Source organism: Stegostoma tigrinum, chromosome 1 (assembly GCF_030684315.1).
Source record: "Stegostoma tigrinum isolate sSteTig4 chromosome 1, sSteTig4.hap1, whole genome shotgun sequence".
In the NCBI taxonomy this organism is placed as follows: domain Eukaryota; kingdom Metazoa; phylum Chordata; class Chondrichthyes; order Orectolobiformes; family Stegostomatidae; genus Stegostoma; species Stegostoma tigrinum.
The window spans coordinates 181,591,089-181,616,899 of NC_081354.1; the positions used below are offsets into that span (position 1 = coordinate 181,591,089).

Genomic DNA, 25,811 nt, shown 5'->3' on the forward strand with positions numbered 1-25,811 from the left:
ATCAGTAGAAATTATGCAGGGTTGGACAGATGCCAAAGTCAGCAGACGCACCTGCCTAATTTAAATAAATAATTTAAGGGTCATGTTAACAAGCCTGACCTGAATAACACTCTGCCCTGCCAGAATATGGTTGACATGGGAAGGTTTTTATATCACCATACATTACATGTTCAGGTTCTGGATAGAACTCACAACATTCAGGCAGAGGTAAGAATGATTGAGCCAGAGTATACAACGCAACATTTTTAAACTTTCACTACAATCAGTCTTCCACATAACTCTTTCTTTCAAGACCACCTTAGTTTGGAAACCTGGTTTGGATCAATGAGCAATGTAGACTCTGGTGGGGTGTCCCACTCAGATTGAGACACCACGACAGAAAAATGTGACAGTGCGGTGCACAAGCCTCAAGTAAAACTCTTGGCTAATACAGATAATGCTGCACTAATAAATGCCTTTCACAAAGAGCTAAATGTGTATCTTGTTAGGAAGAGGATTGAGAGATAGAGGGAGTCGACCATTTGCTCTAGAGCTCTCGGGATCATTGGAAATATCAGCTGCAAAAGGACACCGTACATAGGACATGGAATGTACGATCTATCTTATCTGTATTTAGGTAATATAGACGATGTTAATCCAAATCCCTCACTCTGTCACTCAGTAGTTCCTCCCCTAGCGTCCTAGATTATTGTCTGTATTTTCACTGATGATAATCCAGGGCCATGACAATCTGAGGTACTCCTCCCCTGTCCTACAGCCTCGTTTTGCTGACTGTAGATCTGCCAAGATTCTGTGGAATTCAGAGATAACACAGTGTGGCGGTTGGGGAAGCCTATTTCTGAAGAAGGATCCTAACCTGAAATGTCAACTTTCCTGCTCCTCTGATGCTGCCTGGCCTACTATGTTCATCCAGCTCCACACTGTGTTATCTCTGACTCCAGCATCAGCAGTTCTTACTATCTGTCTGTAGAATTCAATTTTTTTTTCAGGTCGTTGTACGACGGATAAAAATCCCAAGAACGTATACTGTTTGACAATCACTCCAGGAAAATTACAGTTACACTGAGTGAGCACAACTTATGAATGAGCACTGCAGCATTGATCTTGGTGACTACAATCCACAAGACTAGTGGAGTGTCCGCACATTTAGCTGGACCAGTCACATAAATACTGCAGCTCCATGAAGTTAGAGATTTAGAATTCTGTTGCTTCTAACTTACTTCCTTACTCCCCAAAGCTTCGCCCCATCATCTATAAAAGGCAAGTCAGGAGTACATTGGAATACTCCCTCCTTGCCTGGGTGGGACGGGACTACAGTAACACTCAGAGAAACCTGACACCATCCAAATTACAAAGCGCGGAGCTGGATGAACACAGCAGGCCAAACAACATTTTAGGAGCGCCTTGGATAAGCAGATGGATGATGATGGGATAGTGTGGGGGGAGGGGCTTAGATTAGTTCACAGGTCGGCGCAACATCGAGGGCCGAAGGGCCTGTTCTACGCTGCATTGTTCTATGTTCTATGTTCTGTGCTGTGTTCATCCAGCTCCACACTTTGTTATCTCAGATTCTCCAGCATCTGCAGTTCCCATTATCTCTGACACCATCCAAATTATGCTGCCATGCTGTCAGTGCAACAACCCATCAAGGCTCCTATAACTTGGATTCATAGAATGCCTTGGATGGTTAATGCACAGAGGGAGGCTATGCGGCCTGCCGTGTCTGCGCTGACTCACTGGAAGAGCTATTTGTCTGCTTTCTTCCTCAGCCTTGCACACTCTTCCTTTCCACATCACAATCTAATTCCCTCTTCGGTGCTTAAATTGAATCTGCACTGTCCCTAAGACTGAGACCTCAGCAATTTCTGCAATTTCCATACTCCTTTCCTTCAGTCTTCTTGCATGTAGCTCCTCTAGTCCCCATGCCTTGTTAACTGGGAGTACAGGAAGCTTATCTGATGCCTCCTCCTTATCAAATTAAAATATCCCAAATGTTTCGCTCACTATGACTTGTGCATCGTCTTTTTCCTTGCTGAAGACAGATGCAATGCATTCATTTACATATCAGCCATGCCCCCTGCATGCATGCTTAAATACTTTTTATGGCCCCTAATTGAATCATCTCTTCCTTTTCCCATCCTTGTGCTGTGTATGAGACATCTTCTGGAAGACGCTTGGAAATTAACAATCATGTGCTAGCGTAGAACATGAGTATTACCAAGAAAGAGTAATTAGGAGTAGGTAGGAGTAATAGTAAAAGGGATTATTACTTGAATGGTAAAAAGTTGCACAATGCTGCTATGCAGAGGGACCTGGGTGTCCTTGACCATGAATCACAGAAGGTTGGTCTGCAGGTACAAGTAATTAGGAAGCCAAATGGAATTTTGTCCTTCATTGCTAAAGGGATTGAGTTTAAAAGCAGAGAGGTTATGTTGCAGCTGTACAAGGTGCTGGTGAGGCCACACCTGGAGTACTACGTGTAGTTTTGGTCTCCTTACTTGAGGGAGGATGTACTGGCACTGGAGGGAGTGCAGAGGAGGTTCACAAGGTTGATTCCAGAGTTGAGGAGTTCCAGAGTTGGTTTATGAGGAGACACTGAGTAGATTGGGATTATATTCATTGGAATTCAGAAGATTGAGGGGGGATCTTATAGAAACATATAAAATTGTGAAGGGAATAGATAAGTTAGAAGTAGAGAGGATGTTCCCACTGGCGGGTGAAGCTAGGACAAGGGGGCGTAGCCTCAAGATTAGAAGGAGCAGATTTAGGACTGAATTGAGAAGGAACTTCTTCACCCAGAGGGTTGTTAATCTATGGAATTCCTTGCCCAGTGAAGTAGTTGATGCTACCTCAGTAAATGTTTTTAAAGCTAAGGTAGATTTTTTTTCAACAATAAAGGAATTAAGGGATATGGTGAGAACACGAGTAAGTGGATCTGAGTCCATGAAAAGATCAGCCATGATCTGAACTGAATGGCGGAGCAAGCCTGAAGGGCCGAATGGCCTACTCCTGCTTCTAGTTCTTATGTTCTTATGTAAGAGGGACGTGGAGGTGATTTTTTTTATGGAGGGCAGATCAACCTATCCCACTCCTCACTAGATAACAAGGTGTGGAGCTGGATGAACACAGCAGGCCAGGCAGCATCTAAGGAGCAGGAAAGCTGACATTTCGGGCCGAGACTCTTCATCAGAAAACCTCACTAGAACAGGTTTGTGAATGACCCTCGAAAAAGCTTACTTTGCAGCAATATTAAGTGCACAAGGCAGATGTGAAACAGAAATAGACAAGTGGACACAAATACAGGGCACTGCTAATGTATGATGGATCATCCAAGGAGTCTCCATTGCTGTAGCAACATGCACTTTTGCATGTTTTGTTGTGGTTAGTGATAGTAGATGTTCCAATGTTCATTTGCATCATATTTGTGATCAGGGCTCACTTTTATTGCCAGTCTTTGTTGTACATTGGAAGGATTTACAAGTTGACTGATTTAGTGCTTTGCGAACACATCTTCCTTGGCTGTCAAGTGGGACTTGAAGTTGGAGCTTCCCACTGAATACAAGGGACACTACTGTCTGTGCCAAAAGAGCTTCACTAAATACAAGAAAGTCACCTCTACATTCAATAAGGACTGCAGAAGAAATGCCTTTATCCAGCTGCTGCTTCAAATATGGAACTTGATATTTGGAGTAGTTGAACTGAATGGTCTAGATGTGTTTAGGAAGAGGTTAGATAAGTACACGAAAAGAATGGAATAAAAAAGGATAGGGTTAGATGAAGAATGCTGGAGCGATACTCATGTGGAGTAGAAAGAATAGTGTAGGTCTGTGTAATGGCCTGTGTCTGGGATGTAGATTCTATGTAATATTACCGGAAAATAGAATAAATTGTGAAAGTTTATCTGTTGAACTTTAAGAAGCCAGAATGCCCTTACCGATCCCTTCCCCAGAGAAAGGAAAGAGATTGGAACCTGTACATCTGCATGTGGAAAAGCACTTCCTATCCAATTAACAAAAGCAAATGTCACAGTGAAATGAAAGTGTGCACTCAGTTGATTAAGCAGATCCCTTCCCAGTGAGAATTCAAAAAAACAGTTGATCTGAGTTTGTACACATGGGGGAATGCGAAGTAGTGTTTATGGTTCCTGAATTGTAGTGAACTATTAGTTCAGAAAATGTGACTTGAAAATTCAACCTTAGTTTTAAAAATCTGGAAATAAAAATGTTAGTATCAGTAAAAATGACATTGAAGCTGCCTTTCTTGTCAAAGTCCAACTTGTTCACAAACGTTATTTAAGGTAGGATACCTCCTCCCAGAGTATCTCACAAGTGACTGCAATATCGCACCATGTTACTAACACAGAATTTTCTCTGATGTGGAATTTCTGTGGCCATGGGGTAGTGAACCTGTGGAATAGTCTACAGCACAGATAAAGGCCCTTTGGCCCATTGTATCCGTGCCAGTCAAAAAAAGCCACATAACTATTCCATTTTCCAGCACTTGGCCCTTAGCCTTTCATGTTTCTCACAAGTGCTGATCCAAATACTTTTTATGTTACGAGAGTTTCTGCCTCCACCACCTGTATAGGCAGTGAGTTTCAGATTCCTACCCAAAAAGTTTTGAAAAATGTTAACTTAAAATTTCCTCTTCACCCCTAACTGTTAGCTTAAATTTGTGCCCCCTCGTCTATAATGCCCCATCAAGGGGAAGAGTTCCTTTCTGTCTACCCTGTCTATGGCCCTCATAATTTTATACATCTCAGTCATGTCCCATCACAATCCCCTCTGCTCTAAGGAAGACAAATCCGGTCTATCCAGTCTCTCACATCACTGAAAGTCTTCAGTCCAGTCAACATCCTGGTGAATCTTCTTTGAACCCTCTCCAGTGCTATCACATCCCTTTCAAACTGTGGATCCCAGAAGTGCACAATCTAGCTGTGGCTGAATCAACATTTTATACAGTTCCAGCAAAGATTCCCTGCTCTTAAGCTCTATGATTCATCTGATAATGACAACTATCCCATATGCCCTCTTAATCACTATCTATCTGTACCAGTCCCTTAAGGGACCATTGGACATGCATGCCAATGTTAGCTTAATTCTTGGTGCTTCCCTGGCCCCTACTGCTCATCATATATTCCCTTGCTTTGTTTGTTCTGTCTAAGTGCTTCACCTCACAATTATTCAGACGGACTTCCATTTGCCACTGATCTACCCGTCTGATCAACCTGACTGTGTCCTCTTAGAACTTAAGGCTGGCTTCCTCAATATTTGCCAAGCCACCAATTTTTGTTTTGTTTTGTTAGCTTATTGAACAACCTGCTCACGTTGAAGTCAAAATTAGTTACATGATCCACAAACAGTAAGGGCCCCAGCACTGACCCCTGTTGGTCTCTACTGGAGACAGATTTCTAGTCAGAAAAACACCCTCAACCATTACGCTCTGCTTCCTGCCACTTAGCCAAATGTAGATCCAATTAGCCAAATTTCCTTGGAACCCCATGGGCTCTTATTTTTGCTACCAGTCTCTCATGCAGGCTCTTATCGAAAGCACGGCCTTCATCTACTCACCAGACCACCTCTTCAAAACATTCTATCAGGTTAATCCGACGTGACCTCCCCTTAATACAATCATGGGGACTGTGTTTGATTAACCCCTCCTCTCCAAATGCAAATTAATTTTGCTCCTCAGAATTGCTTCTAATCAATTCCTCACCACTAAAGGTTACACTGACTGGCCTGCAGTTGCCTGGTCTATCCCTTTCTCACAGCTGAAAGTAATATGGGCAAACTTGGCAGGCACTACGGAGCATGAGAGTTTGACCTTTCTCGCTGCCAAGGAGATACCATTTGAGAGAGATAATAGGCACTGCAGATGCTGGCGAATCCGAGATAACAAAGTGTGGAGCTGGATGAACACAGCAGGCCAAGCAGCATCATAGGAGCCCAAAAGCTGACGTTTTGGGCCTAGACCCTTCATCAGAAATGGGGGAGAGGAAGAAGGTTTTGAAATAAATAGAGAGGGAGAGGCGGATCGAAGATGGATAGAGGAGAAGATAGGTGGAGAGGAGACAGACAAGTTAACGGGATGGGGATGGAGCCTGTAGAGGTGAGTGTAGATGGGGAGGTAGGGAGGAGATAGGTCAGTCCGTGGAGGATGGACAGGTCAAGGAGGCGGGATGAGGTTAGTAGGAAGGAAATGGGCATGCAGGGAGGAGGGGATAGGTGAGAGGAAGAGCAGGTTAGGGAGGTGAGGTTAAAATTATATCAGAGATAATGGGAACTGCAGAAGCTAGAGAATCCGAGATAATAAAGTGTAGAACTGGGTGAACACGCCGGCCAAGCGGCGTCTTAGGAGCGCAAAAACTGATGTTTTGGGCCTAGACCCTTCATCAGAAAAGCTTGGCCTGCTGTGTTCATCCAGCTCAACACTTTGTTATCACAGATATAATTTGTGACTTTTGTTCCTGTACTTTGATAGGGTGGGAATCTGATTAAAGTGAATCCAACACAGAACAGTAGAAAAGGAGAGCAAGGACTTAAGACATGACAATAGGTTCAACGAGTTGTGGGGAATGGAAGGCTGGAGGTGCAGCAGTGAGGGTTTGGGAGTGGGGGTCGGGGGTGTGGGTGAGGGGGAGGGGCTAAGTGATAATATGAAAGGACCTGGGTCAAGAACTTTCTTTGCAGGTGAAGGATGTGATGGTGGAGTTGAAGAGAAGGTGATCAGTATCCGAGGAGAGAAAGCTGTTCACATCAGCAGCTAATGTGTGGGCTGGGAAAGGAAATTGTATCATCAACAGTTTGGTGGGAATAGGGTACAGGAAGCAGAATGTGGATCTCATGGATAAATGGGCTTAGAGATTATGGGCACATCATGAGATGGTGTCAAATGAAATGAAGCATGAGAGTTTATGGCTGGGCAGACAGGAATATTTGTTTCAGTATGCTGGGGGAACAGAGTGAACCAGCAGAAGCAGCAAACTGAAATTTTGGAAATATTGCGATTAAAAAAAGTGCCTGTCAGCTCCTCACACTTGTTACAGGCACCAAGATTCACAGGCCAGCATTTATTGACCATCCCTAATTTCCCAGTGGGCAGTTAAGAGTCAGCCACATTGCTGTGGGTCTGGAGTCGCATGCAGGCCAGACCAGGTAAGGAAGTCAGTTTCCTTGCCCAGAGGACATTAGTGAACCGAATGGGTTTTACCCCCATTTATTGATTCATGGTTCCTTCTTCTGATGAAGAGTCTAGGCCCAAAACGTCAGCTTTCCTGCTCCTAAGATGCTACTTGGCCTGCTGTGTTCATCTAGCTCTACACCTTGTTATCTCGGATTCTCCAGCATCTGCAGTTCCTATTATCTGTAGCCAGAACATTGCCTGGGTCTCTGGATTCACAGTGCAGCAATAATACCACTAGGCTGTTGCCTCACTTTATCTAATCCAATCAGATCCAGGGGATGTAAGGTTAAACCTCGTGGAATGCATTGCTTGAAAATGTGGTGGAAGCAGGTTCAATTTTTGTTTTCAATTCTTTCACTGGACATGGGCATCTCTGGCTGGGCCATCATTTATTGGCCATCCCTAGTTGTACTTGAGAAAGTGGCAGGGCTTTCAAGAGGGCATTTGATGGTCATTTAGATAGAAATAGTGTGGTGAAGGTGCAGGAGATTGTCATCAGGTCATAATGCTCAATTTATAAGTCCTTGTATGCATGGTCAGCTGAAAGGCCTATTTCTGTGGACATAACGCTTCTGGGATTCTGTACGAGTTGTCTTCCATGGATATTCATGTGAGTGACCATTGGTCTTAAAGAAGCGAAGATAAGTACCTTACTGATACAGTAACCCAGTGATAGAAAGAATTGCTTTTAATGGTAGATAGGATATAGATGTGGGGGATGGGCTCGATATTTAATAGGTCAGTAGTGGCTGAAGTATCATGATATTTAAAGGACTGAAGGTGAGCCATTTTTAATTTGTCCATCCATGGATTGCTACTATTGATGACAAGGCCGGGGTATATTGTCTATACGTAATTGCCCTTGAGAAGATAGTGGCAAGCCGTCATGTGCTGAAGGTTCACCCACAATGCTGTTAGCAAGTGAGTTCCATGATTTTGACCCAGTTGCAGAGGATGAGCAGTAATATAGTCTCAGATCAGGAAGGTGGTGCTGGCAGGTCGTGGAGTTCCCAAGCATTTGCTGCCTCAAGCCCTTCTACATGGTAGAGTTTACAGGCAGAAATGACTTTGGTAAGTTATAGCAGTGGATCTTGTACTTGGGTGCAGCTGCTGCTAATGTGCTGTTGCCACGAAAGGGAAGAGTGTTGAAAGTGGTGGATGTGATACCAACCAAGTGGGCTGTTTTGACCTGGAGCTTCTTGTGTGTCATTGGAGCTAAATGCAACCAGGCAAGTGGTGAAAATTCCATCACCCTTCAGACTTATGACTTGTACATGATATAAAGGCTTTGGGGAGACTGAAGGTGAGTTACACACTGAAGAATTCCCACCTTTTGACCTGCTCTTGTAGCACAGTGTTTATATGAGACAATATTTATATGAGATGCAGGTTGGTTGGGTTAGGTTTTGGGTCAAAGGTAACCCTGCTGGATGTTAATAATGGAGTTAACAGTTAACTATTGCTTCATCAGTAACCATCCCATCATCCTCAGGTCCGAAATGGTGATGTCTACAGATCGCTGCTCAGTGTTTTGTGCCATTTGTGACTCCTAAGGTATTGAAGCAATTCATGTCCAACTGCAGCAAGGGCTGGCTTTGGCTGAAAAATGGCAAATAGCATTAACCCCAAACAAGTGACTATCTCCAATAGTCTAGCCGGTTCCCCTTGACATTCAGAGATAGTAGGAACTGCAGATGCTGTAGAGTCTGAGATAACAAGGTGTAGAGCTGGATGAACACAGCAGGCCAAGCAGCATCATAGGAGCAGGAGAGCTGACATTTTGGGCCTAGACCCTCAAAAAGTCTTCACCATCCCCCCCCGACCTCCCTCTTACTGAGGTAGAATGGTCAGTCCTCAATAAAAGGCTCACCTTTGTCCCCCTCCGCCTACAATTCAACAAATTCCGGTCACATTTGTACATTGAGCAGTTTTTCTTTCACCTTCATGCTTACTTCTTTAACTGTGAGCCTAATCCTCCCTCTACTGACCCCTTCTCCCACCTCCAACACATCCCCTCCTCCTGGACACCACCCCAAGGCCTCCTACCCTCCCTCAACCCCTTGACATTCAGTTGTGTTACCGTTACTGAGGGACCCACTTGTCAACATTGTGGTAACAATAGCCTGTCAGCCTCTTTGGAGTGCATGTATTGCCCTTTGCCAGCTGGCGCCCACTTCTATGTGATTGGCGGTATGAAGAAGCTGATGGAAAATATCCCAGTCAGCTTTCCTCAATTCTGGAAGAACCAAGATTCCGTAAGGAGTCATATTGCCTGCACACCTCACTGTAACCCGATCCTGAACCAACCCCTCAGTTGACTGGCCGACATCAGGAATGAGTTGGGGGAGTCAGCTGACCACTGACTTTTTGTGCCGTGAAGAAATTTTGAGGATTACGTGCGAAAGTTGTGTTTGTATGGGAATGCAAGTTCCACTGCAAGCCACTAACCATCCTGACTTGGACATATGTCATTGTTCCTGCACTGTTGCTGGGTCAACATCCTGGAATTCCCTTGCTATGGGCATTGTGGGTCAACCCACAGCACACGGACTGCAGCGGTTCGAGAAGGCAGCTCCACCACTACCTTTCAGGGGCAACCAGCGATGGGCATTAACAAAGTGCTGGCCAGCAAGCAACACTCAGGTCTCAGAAGAGAACTTAGTTAAAAGTAAGAGAGTGAGACGGGGGTTAAATTGGGAGGAGATTTGTGTGCAGTTGGAAATCTTCAGAGGTGCTAAAGAGCTGTATTTTTCCTCTTGCAAAGCAGCCACTCCGTGCATCAAAGCGATCAGCCCGAGTGAAGGGTGGACTACAGGCGGAGCCACTGTCATCATTATCGGAGACAACTTCTTTGATGGGTTACAGGTTGTTTTTGGAACGATGCTGGTCTGGAGTGAGGTACGTCTTAAATTTTAGGATCGAATGACCCACTGATCTGTCAGTTGGGCTGCAGCTATGCTGTTTTACCTATCGCAATTGGAGGTATACTAATGTTTAAACGCGCATGTCTAGCTTGTAAATGAAATAATAATACAGTATTTCTTTCCCACCATCCCAGCTCTTTCATCTGTCTTTTTCAGTCTCTCCCCTTAGAGTCTACTCCCTCAGTGATGGACAGATTGGGGGGAATAGTGACTCCCTCTTTCCTTTCACACTGCTTCCCTTCAGTGGCTGCCTGGTGCTTTTGCCCAGCTGCCTTTTGCTGTTATACCCGCACCATCAGGGAAAAATAAACTGTGACATTTTCTTTTATTAGTGGTCCATGAATTCTCCTCACAATGCTGGCAGTGCGAGATGAGGAAACCCAGAAGTTCCTGCAGCTTTGAGCCTCAAATGCGATGGCTGAGTCAATCTGGAAACATAGAGATTTTACAGCAGAGAGAAAGGCTCTTCAGCCCACTCTGTTTGTGCTGGTCATCAGGCATTTCTCTGTTCTAATGCCATTTTGTTTCCAACTCTTGGCTCATAGCCTTGGCATTTCAAGTGCACATCCAAATAGCTCTTATATGCCTTGAGAGTTCCTACCTCCACCACTTTTTCAGGTACAGAGTTCCATATACCCACCACACCCTGGGTGAAATCAGGGGCATGTCCAGTGGAGATTCACACAGATGATCCCTGGAATGGTAGGCCTAACATACAATGAACGGCTGAGGATCCTGGGATTGTATTCATTAGAATTTAGAAGGGTGCGGGGGGATCTAATAGAAACTTACAAGATAATGCATGGCTTAGAAAGGGTGGACGCTAGGAAGTTGTTTCCGTTAGGTGGGGAGACTGTGACCCTTGGGTACAGTCTTAGAATTAGAGGGGGTCAATTTAAAACAGAAATGAGGAGACATTTCTTCAGCCAGAGTGTGGTGGGCCTGTAGAACTCATTGCCACGGAGCGCAGTGGAGGCCGGAATGTTAAATGTCTTCACGGCAGAGATCGATAAATTCTTGATCTCGCAAGGAATCAATGGCTACGGGGAGAGTGCGGGTAAGTGGAGTTGAAATGCCCATCAGCCATGATTAAGTGGCGGAGTTGATTTGATGGGCCAAATGGCCTTACTTCCACTCGAATGTCTTATGGCCTTATTTTGTTTTCCTCCACAAATGATCTCTAAACCTCCTGCTTCTTAACTTAAAACAGTGGGGCCGGGGTAGTGACCCTCTACTCACTGGAAAATGTTCTCGCTATCTATGGTTTTGATGCTCCTCGTAATTTTGTACACCTGTATCATATCCCTGTCTGTTTCAGCCTTCTCTGCTCTAGGGAAAACATCCCTGTTGTAGCCTCTCTTATACTATCAGGGCTGATGATGGCAGAGGAACTCTGCCTGCCTGTCTCACTCTATCCCTGTATTGCTGTAGCAATGATCCCCCTTTCTATTCGGGAATGCGTCTGCTTAATATCTAGGTGGGAATAGTATTGGACTTAGCTGAGGTTGTATCATCACCCCCAGTGCAGGATATCAGAGAGGGCATCCAGCGTCCAGCAGCTGCCTCTGGAGAGGGCAAATTTCAAGGCTAACAGAAATGAGCATATTGGCCAAAATAATAGCCCTTGGCAAATGTTAAATTCACAGCCAATGTGTGAGTGATCAAGAGAGAGGGAGAGACTCCGTTTTGCCTTTGAATTCAGAAGTAAACAAGAAATAGTGAGGGTATTAAAGTTTGGAAAACTGAAGTGAAATGCTGTGCAGTTAGATCAGGCAATTAAATTGCACACATCAAGGCTGCACTAATAAGAACAGAATAGCTAATTGGATGATTTTATTGGTATCGGGATGAATATAGGCTCAAATGCCAAAAGAACATTCTTAGCACTTTCGAATACACTCCCAAGAATGCTTTCTCCTTATATACTCTTATTAAGAGCCCTTGCAATTTCGAAAATCTCCTCTTAATTTTCTGTTTGGCAGTCTGTCCATTGAGCTCAATGCCAGTGATTGTGATTGGAGCAGTCATAACTTTCCTCATGTTTACCGGTTGTCTTGAGTGTGTCGAAAGGTTTTAGCGTGAATTTTGGATTTATTTTTCTGTCTGTTTCCGGGACAGCTGATCACGCCTCATGCCATCCGAGTGCAGACGCCCCCACGGCACATCCCGGGAGTGGTGGAAGTTACGCTGTCTTACAAGTCGAAGCAATTCTGTAAAGGAGCACCAGGGAGGTTTGTCTACACAGGTCAGTGATGGGAGTGGCAGGGTGAGGGTGGTTGGGTTTACAGCTGTACTCACCTGGTACACCCCAATAAAAGCAGAATACTGCAAGTGCTGGAGATCCTCAGCATCTTTCTCCTCTGCCTGAGACTTACATGTTCCTTGGGGACACAGAAGAAGGAACACAATGACGAGGCACGTTCTTATGATAGAGCCATAAATTTTAATGCACAGAAGGAGGACACTCAGCTTATCAGCCTGTGTTAGCTCTTTCAAATAGTTGTGTCCCTTTTATTTTGTACTTGCCGCCAAGAGCCCAAAATTGTTTTATTTTTATTTCAAAAGCTTACCCACTTCAGTTTTTAAAATTTCAGCTCCTTTCAAACTGTTCATTTTGGATTGTAACAACGCATTTTGTAGAAAGATCAAACTGCTCATCTCTCCATGTTTTCGGCAATTGTCATAAAACCTTGCCCATTGGTTAGCGGTTGTGCTCCTGAGATGCTGCTTGGCCTGCTGTGTTCATCCAGCCTCACATTTTATTATCTTGGATTCTCCAGCATCTGCAGTTCCCATTATCTCGGAAACTGTTCTCACTTAGTTTGTAAATCAACACCACCCTCGTAATTTTAAGCACCTCTATTGAATCTCCTATCCACATAACTGAAGGCACTTAAATATCCCTTCGATGTGGACTTGAGCGTCACTCTGTCATGTCAGCCAGCAGGACTACCTCGAACATCTCAGCGTGATTGCGAACAATCTGCTCTCACCAATAATGCCCGAAGCCAGAGAGTGGTCATAATGACATAATAATGATGCCAGAATACTGAAATAACTCTTCAGAGGCTGGCATCCCATCACCGATCATTCTTTATTTACAAATGGCACCACCTCTCACTGAGTCAGGCATTTGGGCTGTCACTATCCCTGACATTCATTCTTTTATGTCAGCCCCTGATTGGAACAGGCTAACAGCCCTAATTGGGGAATTCATATTCAGTGATGCCCAGCTGACTGACCTCAGTGCAACCACAGCAAGTACCATTGGTGCTTTCAGGGAGAAATTGGGTTTTGGGTACAGAGTTACGACGGGAAATGAGGACAGTGTGATTGTTGGATGATTTGAGGGATCTCCTGCCCCCATGCCTCCTCCCTCACCCCCATCCCAGGCCCCAAGAAGACATCAAGCAGAGGTTCACCTGCACATCTGCCAATGTGGTATACTGCATCCCCTGTAGACATTGTGGCTTCCTCCACATTGGGGAAACCAAGCGGAGGCTTGGGGACCGCTTTGCAGAACACCTCCGCTCGGTTCGCAACAGACAACTGCACCTCCCAGTCGCCAACCATTTTACCTCCCCCTCCCATTCCTCAGACGACATGTCCATCCTGGGCCTCCTGCAGTGCCACAATGATTCCACCTGAAGGCTGCAGGAACAGCAACACATATTCTGCTTGGGAACCCTGCAGCCCAATGGTATCAATGTGGATTTCACAAGCTTCAAAATCTCCTCTTCCCCCTACTGCATCCCAAAACCAGCCCAGCTCGTCCCCGCCTCCCTAACCTTCTCTTTCTCTCACCTATCCCCTCCTCCCACCTCAAGCCGCACCTCCATTTCTGACCTACTAACCTCACCGCACCCCCTTGACCTGTCCATCCTCCCTGGACTGACCTATCCCCTCCCTACCACCCCACCTACACTCACGTCTACTGGCTCCGTCGCCACTTCTTTAACTTGTCTGTGTCCTCTCCACCTATCCTCTTCTCTATCCATCTTTGATCCGTCTACCCCTCTCTCCCTATTTATTTCAGAACCCTCTCCCCCTCCCCCTTTTCTGATGAGGGTCTAGGCCCGAAACATCAGTTTTTATGCTCCTAAGGTGCTGCCTGGCCTGCTGTGTTCATCCAGCTCCTCACCTTGTTATCTCGGATTCTCCAACATCTGCAGTTCCCATTATCTCTTGGAAAATATTTACTTGGCTTTGACAAGATTCTGTTTATGTTTGGATCCAAGATTAGTCCAACACATTTCTATATAATTATCTGGACGACCTCTTTGCCAGCAGAGACATTGCAAACCAACAGATCAATGAAGTGTTACAGAGGAGTCAGCCTGGAGAGGTGGTGACCCAGGATAGTTTATACACTCTGGGAATAGCACACCAGAGAGTGAGAAGGAGGAGCTTGACTGACAACTGATCCTTAAAACTAGTTAAGGAAAATAATTTGTTAAATAATATATTCATTCAGTGCTTCTATTTAATTAAAAATTTTGTATTTAAACAAAGTCTAGACACAGTGGCTCAGTGGTTAGCACTGTTGCCTCATAACACTAGGTTCGATTCCACCTTTGGGTAACTGTCTGTGTGGAGTTTGCATAATGTCGCTGTGGGTTTCATCCCACAGTCCAAAGATGTGTAGGTCAGGTGGAATGGCCATGCTAAATTGCCTATATTATCCAGGGATATGCAGCGTTACAGGAATGGGGTGAGTCTGGATGGAATGCTCTTTGGAGGGTTCAGATTAGATTACCTATAGTGTGGAAACAGGCCGTTCAGCCCAACAAGTCCACACTGGTCCTTGGAGCATCCCACCCAGACCCATCCCCCTATAACCCACACACCTCTGAACACCACGGGCAATTTAGCATGGCTGATCCACCTAGCCTGCACATCTTTGGACAGAGGGAGGAAACCAGAGCACCTGGAGGAGACCCATGCAGACACGGGGAGAATATGCAAACTCCACACAGACAGTTGACCGAGGCTGGAATCGAACCTGGGTCTCTGATGCTCTGAGGCTGCAGTGCTAACCACTGAGCCACCATGCTGCCCGTGGCTGGTCAGTGTGGACACAATGGGCCGAATGGCATGCTTCCACACAGTAGGGATTCTATGATCTATAGGCTGTGGAATGACTTTCCATTTACCATAATGGTTTCCAATCTCACTTATCAGTGTTTACATTATGGTTTGGGAGCATTGCTGCTATCATTATAGATTGTCTTTGCTGCCAGATGATTATTGTTTTGTTTTCTGTTATGACAGACTGTTTGATGGTGACCTTTCAGTTGTAATAATAAGCCCTGTTGCTTAGGGCACATTGAAAACTCCTTTCTCGCCATTAGATTTATCAAAGCGATAAGCTTTTGTCGAGCTGACAACACTCTCTTGGAGTATCACTGGATAATCTGTCGCGCAGGTGTCTGGGAGCTGATAGTTCAAAAAATAGATTTGCTTATTAAATGTATTATTCAACAGATTTGGAATTACAAAAAAGATATCTACCAACAGCAAATTGGGTATAAACGGGATCAACATGTAATGGAATATTGATGAATCCAAAAACACTAGTCTGTATGATATTACTATCAAGGGAGATGCATTAACCCATTCAGCAGACCCAGTCCATTTGGTCAACGTTATCCTGGGGATTGACCAGTTTATTCAGTGTGGTGAAGGGTTATGATTTGTTTGATGGAAAATTTGAATGGTCTTACAGTATTGTGAATTAGAAATTGTTCTTACTTCTGGTGTCCAATGACTGTAAATGATGCAAAATCACAACAATGAATCATAGAGTCACGGAGTTACACGTCACGGAAACAGACCCTTCGAGCATAATCCAAAACGATACTAGTTCCACCTGCCTGCTCCTGGCCCATGTGCCTCCAAACCTTTCCTATTCATGTACTTATCCAAATATCTATTAAACACCACTTCCTCAGGAGATTTATTCCACCTGCAAATCACCCTCTGTAAAAAATTTGCCTCTTATGTCTTTTTTAAGTTTCTCTCCTCTCACCTTAAAAATGTATCCCCTGCTCTTGAAATCCCTCATCTCAGGGAAAATATAACTACTATTAACTCCACCTACACACAAAAAACAAAAAAAACAAAAGAGAAGTGCGGCACAGGAACAGGCCCTTCAGCCCTCCAAGTCTGTGCCGATCATTACACCCCGACTGAACTATGAAACAAACCTTCTGCCTTTATTCTGTCCATATCCCTCTATTGCCTCCCTACTCGTGTAACCATCCAGATGTCTCTTAAATGTCACCAATGTGCCCGCATCCACCGCCTCCTCTGGCGGTGCATTCCAGGCTCCTACCACTCACTGCATGAAAAACCTCCCTCACACATCTCCCTTAAACTTTCCCCCTCTCACCTTGAACCTGTGCCCTTGTAATGAAACTTCAGCCCTAAGAAAAAGCCTCTGATTATCCATCGTGTCTCTGCCTCTCATAATTTTGTATACTTCTATCAGGTCTCCTGTCAGCTGCTGCCTTTCCAGTGAAAACATTCCTTATCTTTTTAACCTTTCTTCATAGCCAATGCCCTTGGGACCAAGCAACACCTTGGCGAATCTTCTCTGCACTCTCTCCAAAGTTTCTGGTGGTGTAGGAACTGAAACTGCACACAATAATCCAAATGCAGCCTAACAAGGGTTTTATACTCCTGCAGAGATAATGGGAACTGCAGATGCTGGAGAATCCGAGATAACAAAGTGTGGAGCTGGATGAACACAGCAGGCCAGGCAGCATCTTAGGAGCACAAAGGTTGACGTTTCAGGCCTAGACCCTTCATCAGAAATACTCTCAACATATTTTCTCAAAAAGCCGTCCAAGACACATCTGACAAATTGCTGTCCATCCAAGCCCCTGGCTCTAAGGGAGCTCCAGTCAGTAAGGGGGAAGTTAAAATCGCCCACCATAGTTACCCTGTTTTTTTGACACCTTTCCAGTATCTAACTACACATGTCTGCTCCTCCGTCTTCTGTGGGCTGTTTGGAGGTCAGTAGAAAACTCCCAGCTTTCCCAGAAATCTCTTCCTCAACGCAGCTGTGATGTGATCCCCAGTCAGCAATGTGACTCCTCCACCCGAAATAATAAAATGTGAGGCTGGATGAACACAGCAGGCCAAGCAGCATCTCAGGAGCATAAAAGCTGACGTTTCGGGCCTAGACCCTTCATCAGAGAGGGGGATGGGGAGAGGGAACTGGAATAAATAGGGAGAGAGGGGGAGGCGGACCGAAGATGGAGAGTAAAGAAGATAGGTGGAGAGAGTGTAGGTGGGGAGGTAGGGAGGGGATAGGCCAGTCCAGGGAAGACGGACAGGTCAAGGAGGTGGGATGAGGTTAGTAGGTAGCTGGGGGTGCGGCTTGGTGTGGGAGGAAGGGATGGGTGAGAGGAAGAACCGGTTAGGGAGGCAGAGACAGGTTGGACTGGTTTTGGGATGCAGTGGGTGGGGGGGAAGAGCTGGGCTGGTTGTGTGGTGCAGTGGGGGGAAGGGACGAACTGGGCTGGTTTAGGGATGCAGTAGGGGAAGGGGAGATTTTGAAACTGGTGAAGTCCACATTAATACCATATGGCTGCAGCGTTCCCAGGCGGAATATGAGTTGCTGTTCCTGCAACCTTCGGGTGGCATCATTGTGGCACTGCAGGAGGCCCATGATGGACATGTCATCTAGGGAATGGGAGGGGGAGTGGAAATGGTTTGTGACTGGGAGGTGCAGTTGTTTGTTGCGAACTGAGCGGAGGTGTTCTGCAAAGCGGTCCCCAAGCCTCCGCTTGGTTTCCCCAATGTAGAGGAAGCCGCACCGGGTACAGTGGATGCAGTATACCACATTGGCAGATGTGCAGGTGAACCTCTGCTTAATGTGGAATGTCATCTTGGGGCCTGGGATGGGAGTGAGGGAGGAGGTGTGGGGACAGGTGTAGCATTTCCTGCGGTTGCAGGGGAAGGTGCCGGGTGTGGTGGGGTTGGAGGGCAGTGTGGAGCAAACAAGGGAGTCATGGAGAGAGTGGTCTCTCCGGAAAGCTGACAGGGGAGGGGATGGAAAAGTGTCTTGGGTGGTGGGGTCGGATTGTAAATGGCGGAAGTGTCGGAGGATAATGCGTTGTATCCGGAGGTTGGTAGGGTGGTGTGTGAGAACGAGGGGGATCCTCTTGGGGCGGTTGTGGCGGGGGCGGGGTGTGAGGGATGTGTTGCGGGAAATACGGGAGACGCGGTCAAGGGCGTTCTCGATCACTGTGGGGGGAAAGTTGCGGTCCTTAAAGAACTTGGACATCTGGGATGTGCGGGAGTGGAATGTCTTATCGTGGGAGCAGATGCGGCGGAGGCGGAGGAATTGGGAATAGGGGATGGAATTTTTGCAGGAGGGTGGGTGGGAGGAGGTGTATTCTAGGTAGCTGTGGGAGTCGGTGGACTTGAAATGGACATCAGTTACAAGCTGGTTGCCTGAGATGGAGACTGAGAGGTCCAGGAAGGTGAGGGATGTGCTGGAGATGGCCCAGGTGAACTGAAGGTTGGGTTGGAAGGTGTTGGTGAAGTGGATGAACTGTTCGAGCTCCTCTGGGGAGCAAGAGGCGGCGCCGATACAGTCAGTCACGGTTGGACATAGAGCAGTTTTTCCGCCGTCTTCGCCTCCATGCCTACTTCTTCAACCGGGAACCCAACCCTCCCTCCACTGACCCCTTCACCCGCTTCCAACACAAGTCCTCCTCCTGGACACCACCCCCAGGCCTCCTACCCTCCCTCGACCTCTTCATCTCCAACTGCCGTCGAGACATTAACCGCCTCAACCTCTCCACCCCTCTCACCCACTCCAACCTCTCCCCCGCAGAATGGGCAGCCCTCCGCTCCCTCCGCTCCAACCCCAACCTCACCATCAAACCCGCAGACAAGGGTGGCGCAGTGGTAGTATGGCGCACTGACCTCTACATCGCCGAGGCCAGACGCCAACTCTCCGACACCACTTCCTACCGCCTCCTCGATCATGACCCCACACCCGAGCACCAAACCATCAGCTCCAACACCATTCACGACCTCATCACCACAGGGGACCTCCCACCCACAGCCTCCAACCTCATTGTTCCCCAACCTCGCACGGCCCGTTTCTATCTCCTCCCCAAAATCCACAAACCTGCCTGCCCTGGTCGACCCATCGTCTCAGCCTGCTCCTGCCCCACCGAACTCATCTCCACCTATCTGGACTCCATTTTCTCCCCTTTGGTCCAGGAACTCCCCACCTACGTCCGTGACACCACCCACGCCCTCCACCTCCTCCAGGACTTCCAATTCCCTGGCCCCCAACACCTCATATTCACCATGGACGTCCAGTCCCTGTACACCTGCATTCCGCATGGAGATGGCCTCAAGGCCCTCCGCTTCTTCCTATCTCGCAGGCCCGACCAGTCCCCCTCCACCGACACTCTCATCCGCCTAGCTGAACTCGTCCTCACACTCAACAACTTCTCTTTTGACTCCTCCCACTTCCTACAGACTAAGGGGGTGGCTATGGGCACCCGCATGGGCCCCAGCTATGCCTGCCTCTTTGTAGGTTACGTGGAACAGTCCCTCTTCCGCACCGACACAGGCCCCAAACCCCACCTCTTCCTCCGGTACATTGATGACTGTAGCGGCGCCGCCTCTTGCTCCCCAGAGGAGCTCGAACAGTTCATCCACTTCACCAACACCTTCCAACCCAACCTTCAGTTCACCTGGGCCATCTCCAGCACATCCCTCACCTTCCTGGACCTCTCAGTCTCCATCTCAGGCAACCAGCTTGTAACTGATGTCCATTTCAAGCCCACCGACTCCCACAGCCACCTAGAATACACCTCCTCCCACCCACCCTCCTGCAAAAATTCCATCCCCTATTCCCAATTCCTCCGCCTCCGCCGCATCTGCTCCCACGATAAGACATTCCACTCCCGCACATCCCAGATGTCCAAGTTCTTTAAGGGCCGCAACTTTCCCCCGACAGTGATCGAGAACGCCCTTGACCGCGTCTCCCGTATTTCCCGCAACACATCCCTCACACCCCGCCCCCGCCACAACCACCCCAAGAGGATCTCCCTCGTTCTCACACACCACCCTACCAACCTCCGGATACAACGCATTATCCTCCGACACTTCCGCCATTTACAATCCGACCCCACCACCCAAGACATTTTTCCATCCCCTCCCCTGTCAGCTTTCCGGAGAGACCACTCTCTCCGTGACTCCCTTGTTCGCTCCACACTGCCCTCCAACCCCACCACACCCGGCACCTTCCCCTGCAACCGCAGAAAATGCTACACCTGTCCCCACACCTCCTCCCTCACCCCCATCCCAGGCCCCAAGATGACATTCCACATTTAGCAGAGGTTCACCTGCACATCTGCCAATGTGGTATACTGCATCCACTGTACCCGGTGCGGCTTCCTCTACATTGGGGAAACCAAGCGGAGGCTTGGTGACCGCTTTGCAGAACACCTCCGCTCAGTTCGCAACAAACAACTGCACCTCCCAGTCGCAAACCATTTCCACTCCCCCTCCCATTCTCTAGATGACATGTCCATCATGGGCCTCCTGCAGTGCCACAATGATGCCACCCGAAGGTTGCAGGAACAGCAACTCATATTCCGCCCCGGAACGCTGCAGCCCAATGGTATCAATGTGGACTTCACCAGTTTCAAAATCTCCCCTTCCCCTACTGCATCCCTAAACCAGCCCAGTTCGTCCCCTCCCCCCACTGCACCACACAACCAGCCCAGCTCTTCCCCCCCACCCACTGCATCCCAAAACCAGTCCAACCTGTCTCCGCCTCCCTAACCTGTTCTTCCTCTCACCCATCCTTTCCTCCCACCCCAAGCCGCACCCCCAGCTACCTACTAACCTCATCCCACCTCCTTGACCTGTCCGTCTTCCCTGGACTGACCTATCCCCTCCCTACCTCCCCACCTATACTCTCTCCACCTATCTTCTTTTCTCTCCATCTTCGGTCCGCCTCCCCCTCTCTCCCTATTTATTCCAGAACCGTCTCCCCATTCCCCTCTCTGATGAAGGGCCTCGGCCCGAAACGTCAGCTTTTGTGCTCCTGAGATGCTGCTGGGCCTGCTGTGTTCATCCAGCCTCACATTTTATTATCTTGGATTCTCCAGCATCTGCAGTTCCCATTATCTCTGACTCCTCCACCCCTTTTGTTTCCCTCTCTGTCCCATCTAAAACAGCAATACCCTGGAATGCTAAGCTGCCAGCCCTGTCCCTCCTTTAACCGTGTCTCTGTAATGGCAATAACATCATAATTCCATGCAGTAATCCATGCTCTTTGTTTATCAGTCCAACTGTTATACCGCTTGCATTGAAATAAATACACTCCAGACCTTCAGTCCCTCTGAGCCCCTCGACTTCCCTCTGCCAGCTGTTACCCTGCATTAGGCAGATCTCAATCTCACTGTGGTTCCAATTTCCCCCTGTCCCCCGCCACACTAGCTTAAACCCTCTCAAAGAGCTCGAGCATACAGGTCCCACCATCCCCACAAGATATCCTAATGTCCATATATCTAAAGAAACCTTGATGCCAGTTCTTCTGCATTATTCAGACCAGTCGGAATGACTACAGTGCCATCTCCCTGAATTCCTCTCAGTCATGTATTGCTTCGATGACTGAGAGTGTCCTGTCGCGATCCATTCCCCAGTTGTGACAAATACATTGTGGCCTCCCAGAATTTGGTTTTATAAACTTTTAACAGGTCACCTTTCACCCCCCCTATGCTCTGGTGAAAACGATCCCTGCCTACCCATACTTTCTATGTAACTCAAACCTTCCATTCCAAGCAGCATTTGGTAAATCTTTTCTGAACCCTCTCCTGCTTAATAATATCCCTGCTATAACTGGGCAGCCAGAACTGGACAGAGTCTTCCAGACCCAATCAAAAGAGACTTTGGATTTGGCTGCAAAGGAAGGAAATGGAGCAGGTGGCTAAAAGCCTGGTCAAGAGGCAAGTGTTGACTTCAGGGAAGAGAAAGGTAGAAGGCTATGGAGGGATTCCCAGCTTAGGCAGCTATGGATAAATATGCCAGTGGTGGGGCATTGTGAAGTACAATAAGTAGGATCAAGGGTTTCAGGGAGAAGGCAGGAGAATGGGTTTGAGAAACAGATTAGCCATGATCGAAGGGTGGAGCAGACTCTTTGGGCCGAATTGTTTAATTTTGCTCCTATATCTTATGGTCTTGTTAACAACAAAACCACGAATAGGAAATCAGGTTCATCTGCATTGCCACTATGTGTTTTGGTCTTTGCCCTTTTTTAATTTATACCTAATGTGCCAATTTTACATTTTCACTGCCCAACTACATAAAAACATCAAACATAGGAGCAGGAGTAGGCCATTCAGCCCTTCAAGCCTGTTGCAATATAGCCATGGCTGATTGTCCAACTCAGCATCCTGTTCCTGTTCCTCCCCAGACCTTTTAGACCTAAGAATGTTATCTAACGTCTTCTTTCAAACATTCCATGTTGTAGCCTCAAACACTTTCTGTGGCAGAGAACTCAACAGGGCTCAACACTCCCTGTGTGAAGCAATGTCTCCTGACTTCAGTCGTAAATGACCGACTCATATCCTTGTACTGTGAACCAGGTTGGGATATGTCGACATTGGGGAATGGCATGCTCGTTGTTCATTTCACGCTGATGAAAGTTGCCGTAGCACCAGAGGGACCTCAAGCTGCAATCTCATGAAGGAAAGGCAATGTGTGGTGGAGGGCATACTTTTAAGGAGAGTGGAGAAAGATTTAAAAGGGCCTTAAGAGGCAACTTTTTCACACAGAGGGTGGTTCATATGTGTAATGAACTGCCAGAAGAAGTGGTAGATGTGGGTTCAGTTACATTTAAAAGACATTTGGACAAGTACATGAATAGGAAAGGTTTAGAGGTATAAATGCGGGCAATTGGGACTAGTTTAGTTTGGGAAACTTGGTAGGCATGGATAAGTGGACGGAAGGATCTGTTTCCATGCTCTGTAACCCTATGGGAGGGGCAATTTTGAGAAGCCAGGCTCTTCTAGGTGAGCTCAACCAGTACGGGAATCAAACCTACATGGTTAGCAGAAGTCTATCGCATTCCAGCTGGCTAACCAATTGAGCTAATCAACATCACTGCCACCATTACCAGCTGCAGCACCCACCATCACTGCTACCCGTGCACATGTACATGAATGACCAAATTTCCATTTTCCCCAATATTTAATTGGAACAGTGTAAATTGCTCTCCTGTATTCACTGTATTAGAACCCTTTGGAATGTTATATTGAATCTCTTCAAATCCTTCTCTCACTTTATTCAAGTAACTATTCAAGTAACTCTCCACTGCAACGTCTCTAAGGCCTTGAAGTCCTGCTTAAATTGGGATGCATTTCGACACAGTACACCAGCTGAGGCCTTAACAGATCTACAATGTATTTATAACATCCTTGCAACTGTGGCTATTTCAGGTGTCTTTGTGTTGGGTACCTGTCATATCTTGGTCGTTGCTGTCACAATGAAGCGTTATTCGTCCAGTGACAAAATAATCTGCTTATGATTCATGTGTGAGTGGTTTTTATAATTACAAGCTCCATTACAGTGACTGATTTGGTCTTCCATTTATATTAAATGATGTGCAAATAATGCAACCTGCTTTTAAGCTCTGATTCCCTCTGAGAATGCTCTGTGCTGCCAGAGAATATGTGTTGTCGAATTAGCAACTTCAAATGCTCACTTTGACCAATCTTCCTGACCATGGACCAAAGAATTCAAACAGCCTGGCATAGAACAACCTTGACTTGTGCATACATCATTCTCATGTATATTTGAGGCTGCAATTTTTGATCTTTTCAGCTTTTGTCCCTGTGCTTCAGGTTTTGTTCACTGTAGATTGTCTGATTAATAAGGTGACAACTATGAGAAGCTGGGTAGTCAATGCAGGACTGGAGATGTTGTACTTAAATGCACACAGTATATGAAACAGGTTAATGAGCTTTTGGTACAGATTAAAATTGGTGGGCATGCTATTGTGGGTGTCACAGAAATGTGGTTGCAAGGGCTTCAGAGTTGGGAATTAAATATCCAAGGATATATGTCCTATCAAAAGGACAGGCAGATAGGCAGAGGGAGCAGTGTTGCTGCGCTAATGCGATATGAAATCAATTCAACAGCAAGAAGTGATAGAGTTGGAAAGTGTAGAATCTTTGTGGGTAGATTTGATGAACTGCAAAGGAATAAAGACCCTGATGAGGGTTAGGTACAGGTCTGCTAGCTGTAGAGTCAGGAGATATAAAACATATATAAGAGAGGCTCTATTACAAAAATCATGGGGAACTTCAATACGCAGGTGGACTGGGAAAACCAGGTTAGTAGTAGATCCCAACAGAAGGAGTTTGTGAGATATCTACAAGATGGTTTTCAGAACAGGTTGTAGTAGAGCCCTCAGGGGACCAGGCAATTCTAGGTTAGGTGATTATCATGAGGCAGACATGAGTAGGGTGTTTAAGGTGAAGGAACCCCTAGGGGGCAGTAACCATTAGATGATCGAATTCATCCCGCAGTTTGAGAGGGAGAAGCTGGAATAAGATGTAACAGATTTACAATTGAGTAAAGGTAACTACAAGGACATGAAGGAGGAGCTGGCCAGAGTTGACCGGAAGGCGAACTGAGCAGAGGATTGGAAAATGGCTAACGTAACATCACAGTTTAAGAAAGGAGAAAGGCAGAAGACAGGAAATTGTAGGCTGGTTAACCTGACCTCTGTAACTGGTAAGATATTAGATTCCAGTATTAAGGAAGAGATTGTGAAGTACTTGGAAGTGTTTTGTAAAGTAGGGCTGAATTAGCCCAGCTTTGTCAACGGGAGGTCATGCGTGTTAGAATCCTTTGAGGAAGTAATGAGCAATTTAGACAAAGGAAAACCAATAGACACGAATGATTTGGAATACCAGAAGGCCTTTGACCAGGTATCATACAGGATGCTGCTAAATAAGAGCCCAAACTGTTAGGGGATGGAGGAATGGCTGACTCGCGGAAGGCAGAGAGTGGAGATAAAGGGGCCTGTTTCAGGTTGACAAGCAGTGACTGGTAGAGTACCAGAGATAATGGGAACTGCAGATGCTGGAGAATTCCAAGATAATAAAATGTGAGGCTGGATGAACACAGCAGGCCAAGCAGCATCTCAGGAGCACAAAAGCTGACGTTTCGGGCCTAGACCCTTCATCAGAGAGGGGGATGGGGAGAGGGAGCTGGAATAAATAGGGAGAGAGGGGGAGGCGGACCGAAGATGGAGAGTAAAGAAGATAGGTGGAGAGAGTATAGGTGGGGAGGTAGGGAGGGGATAGGTCAGTCCAGGGAAGACGAACAGGTCAAGGAGGTGGGATGAGGTTAGTAGGTAGCTGGGGGTGCGGCTTGGTGTGGGAGGAAGGGATGGGTGAGAGGAAGAACCGGTTAGGGAGGCAGAGACAGGTTGGACTGGTTTTGGGATGCAGTGGGTGGGGGGGAAGAGCTGGGCTGGTTGTGTGGTGCAGTGGCGGGAGGGGACGAACTAGGCTGGTTTAGGGATGCAGTAGGGGAAGGGGAGATTTTGAAACTGGTGAAGTCCACATTGATACCATTGGGCTGCAGGGTTCCCAGGCGGAATATGAGTTGCTGTTCCTGCAACCTTCGGGTGGCATCATTGTGGCAGTGCAG

The 25,811-nt window shown here is 46.8% G+C and overlaps 1 protein-coding gene across 5 annotated transcripts in view; it reads left to right on the forward strand.

The window, feature by feature from the left end:
• LOC125455782 (transcription factor COE3-like) overlaps positions 1-25,811 on the forward strand; it is a 461,569-nt gene that overhangs the window by 320,096 nt on the left and 115,662 nt on the right. For 3 of the 5 annotated variants that reach the window (XM_048538221.2, XM_048538241.2, XM_048538249.2), the window contains exons 9-10: positions 9,947-10,080; positions 12,225-12,351. In XM_048538221.2, the coding sequence (XP_048394178.1) occupies positions 9,947-10,080; positions 12,225-12,351 (261 nt within the window). The remainder of the gene's footprint in view (positions 1-9,946; positions 10,081-12,224; positions 12,352-25,811) is intronic. The other 2 variants (XM_048538232.2, XM_048538256.2) reach the window with 1 other exon arrangement.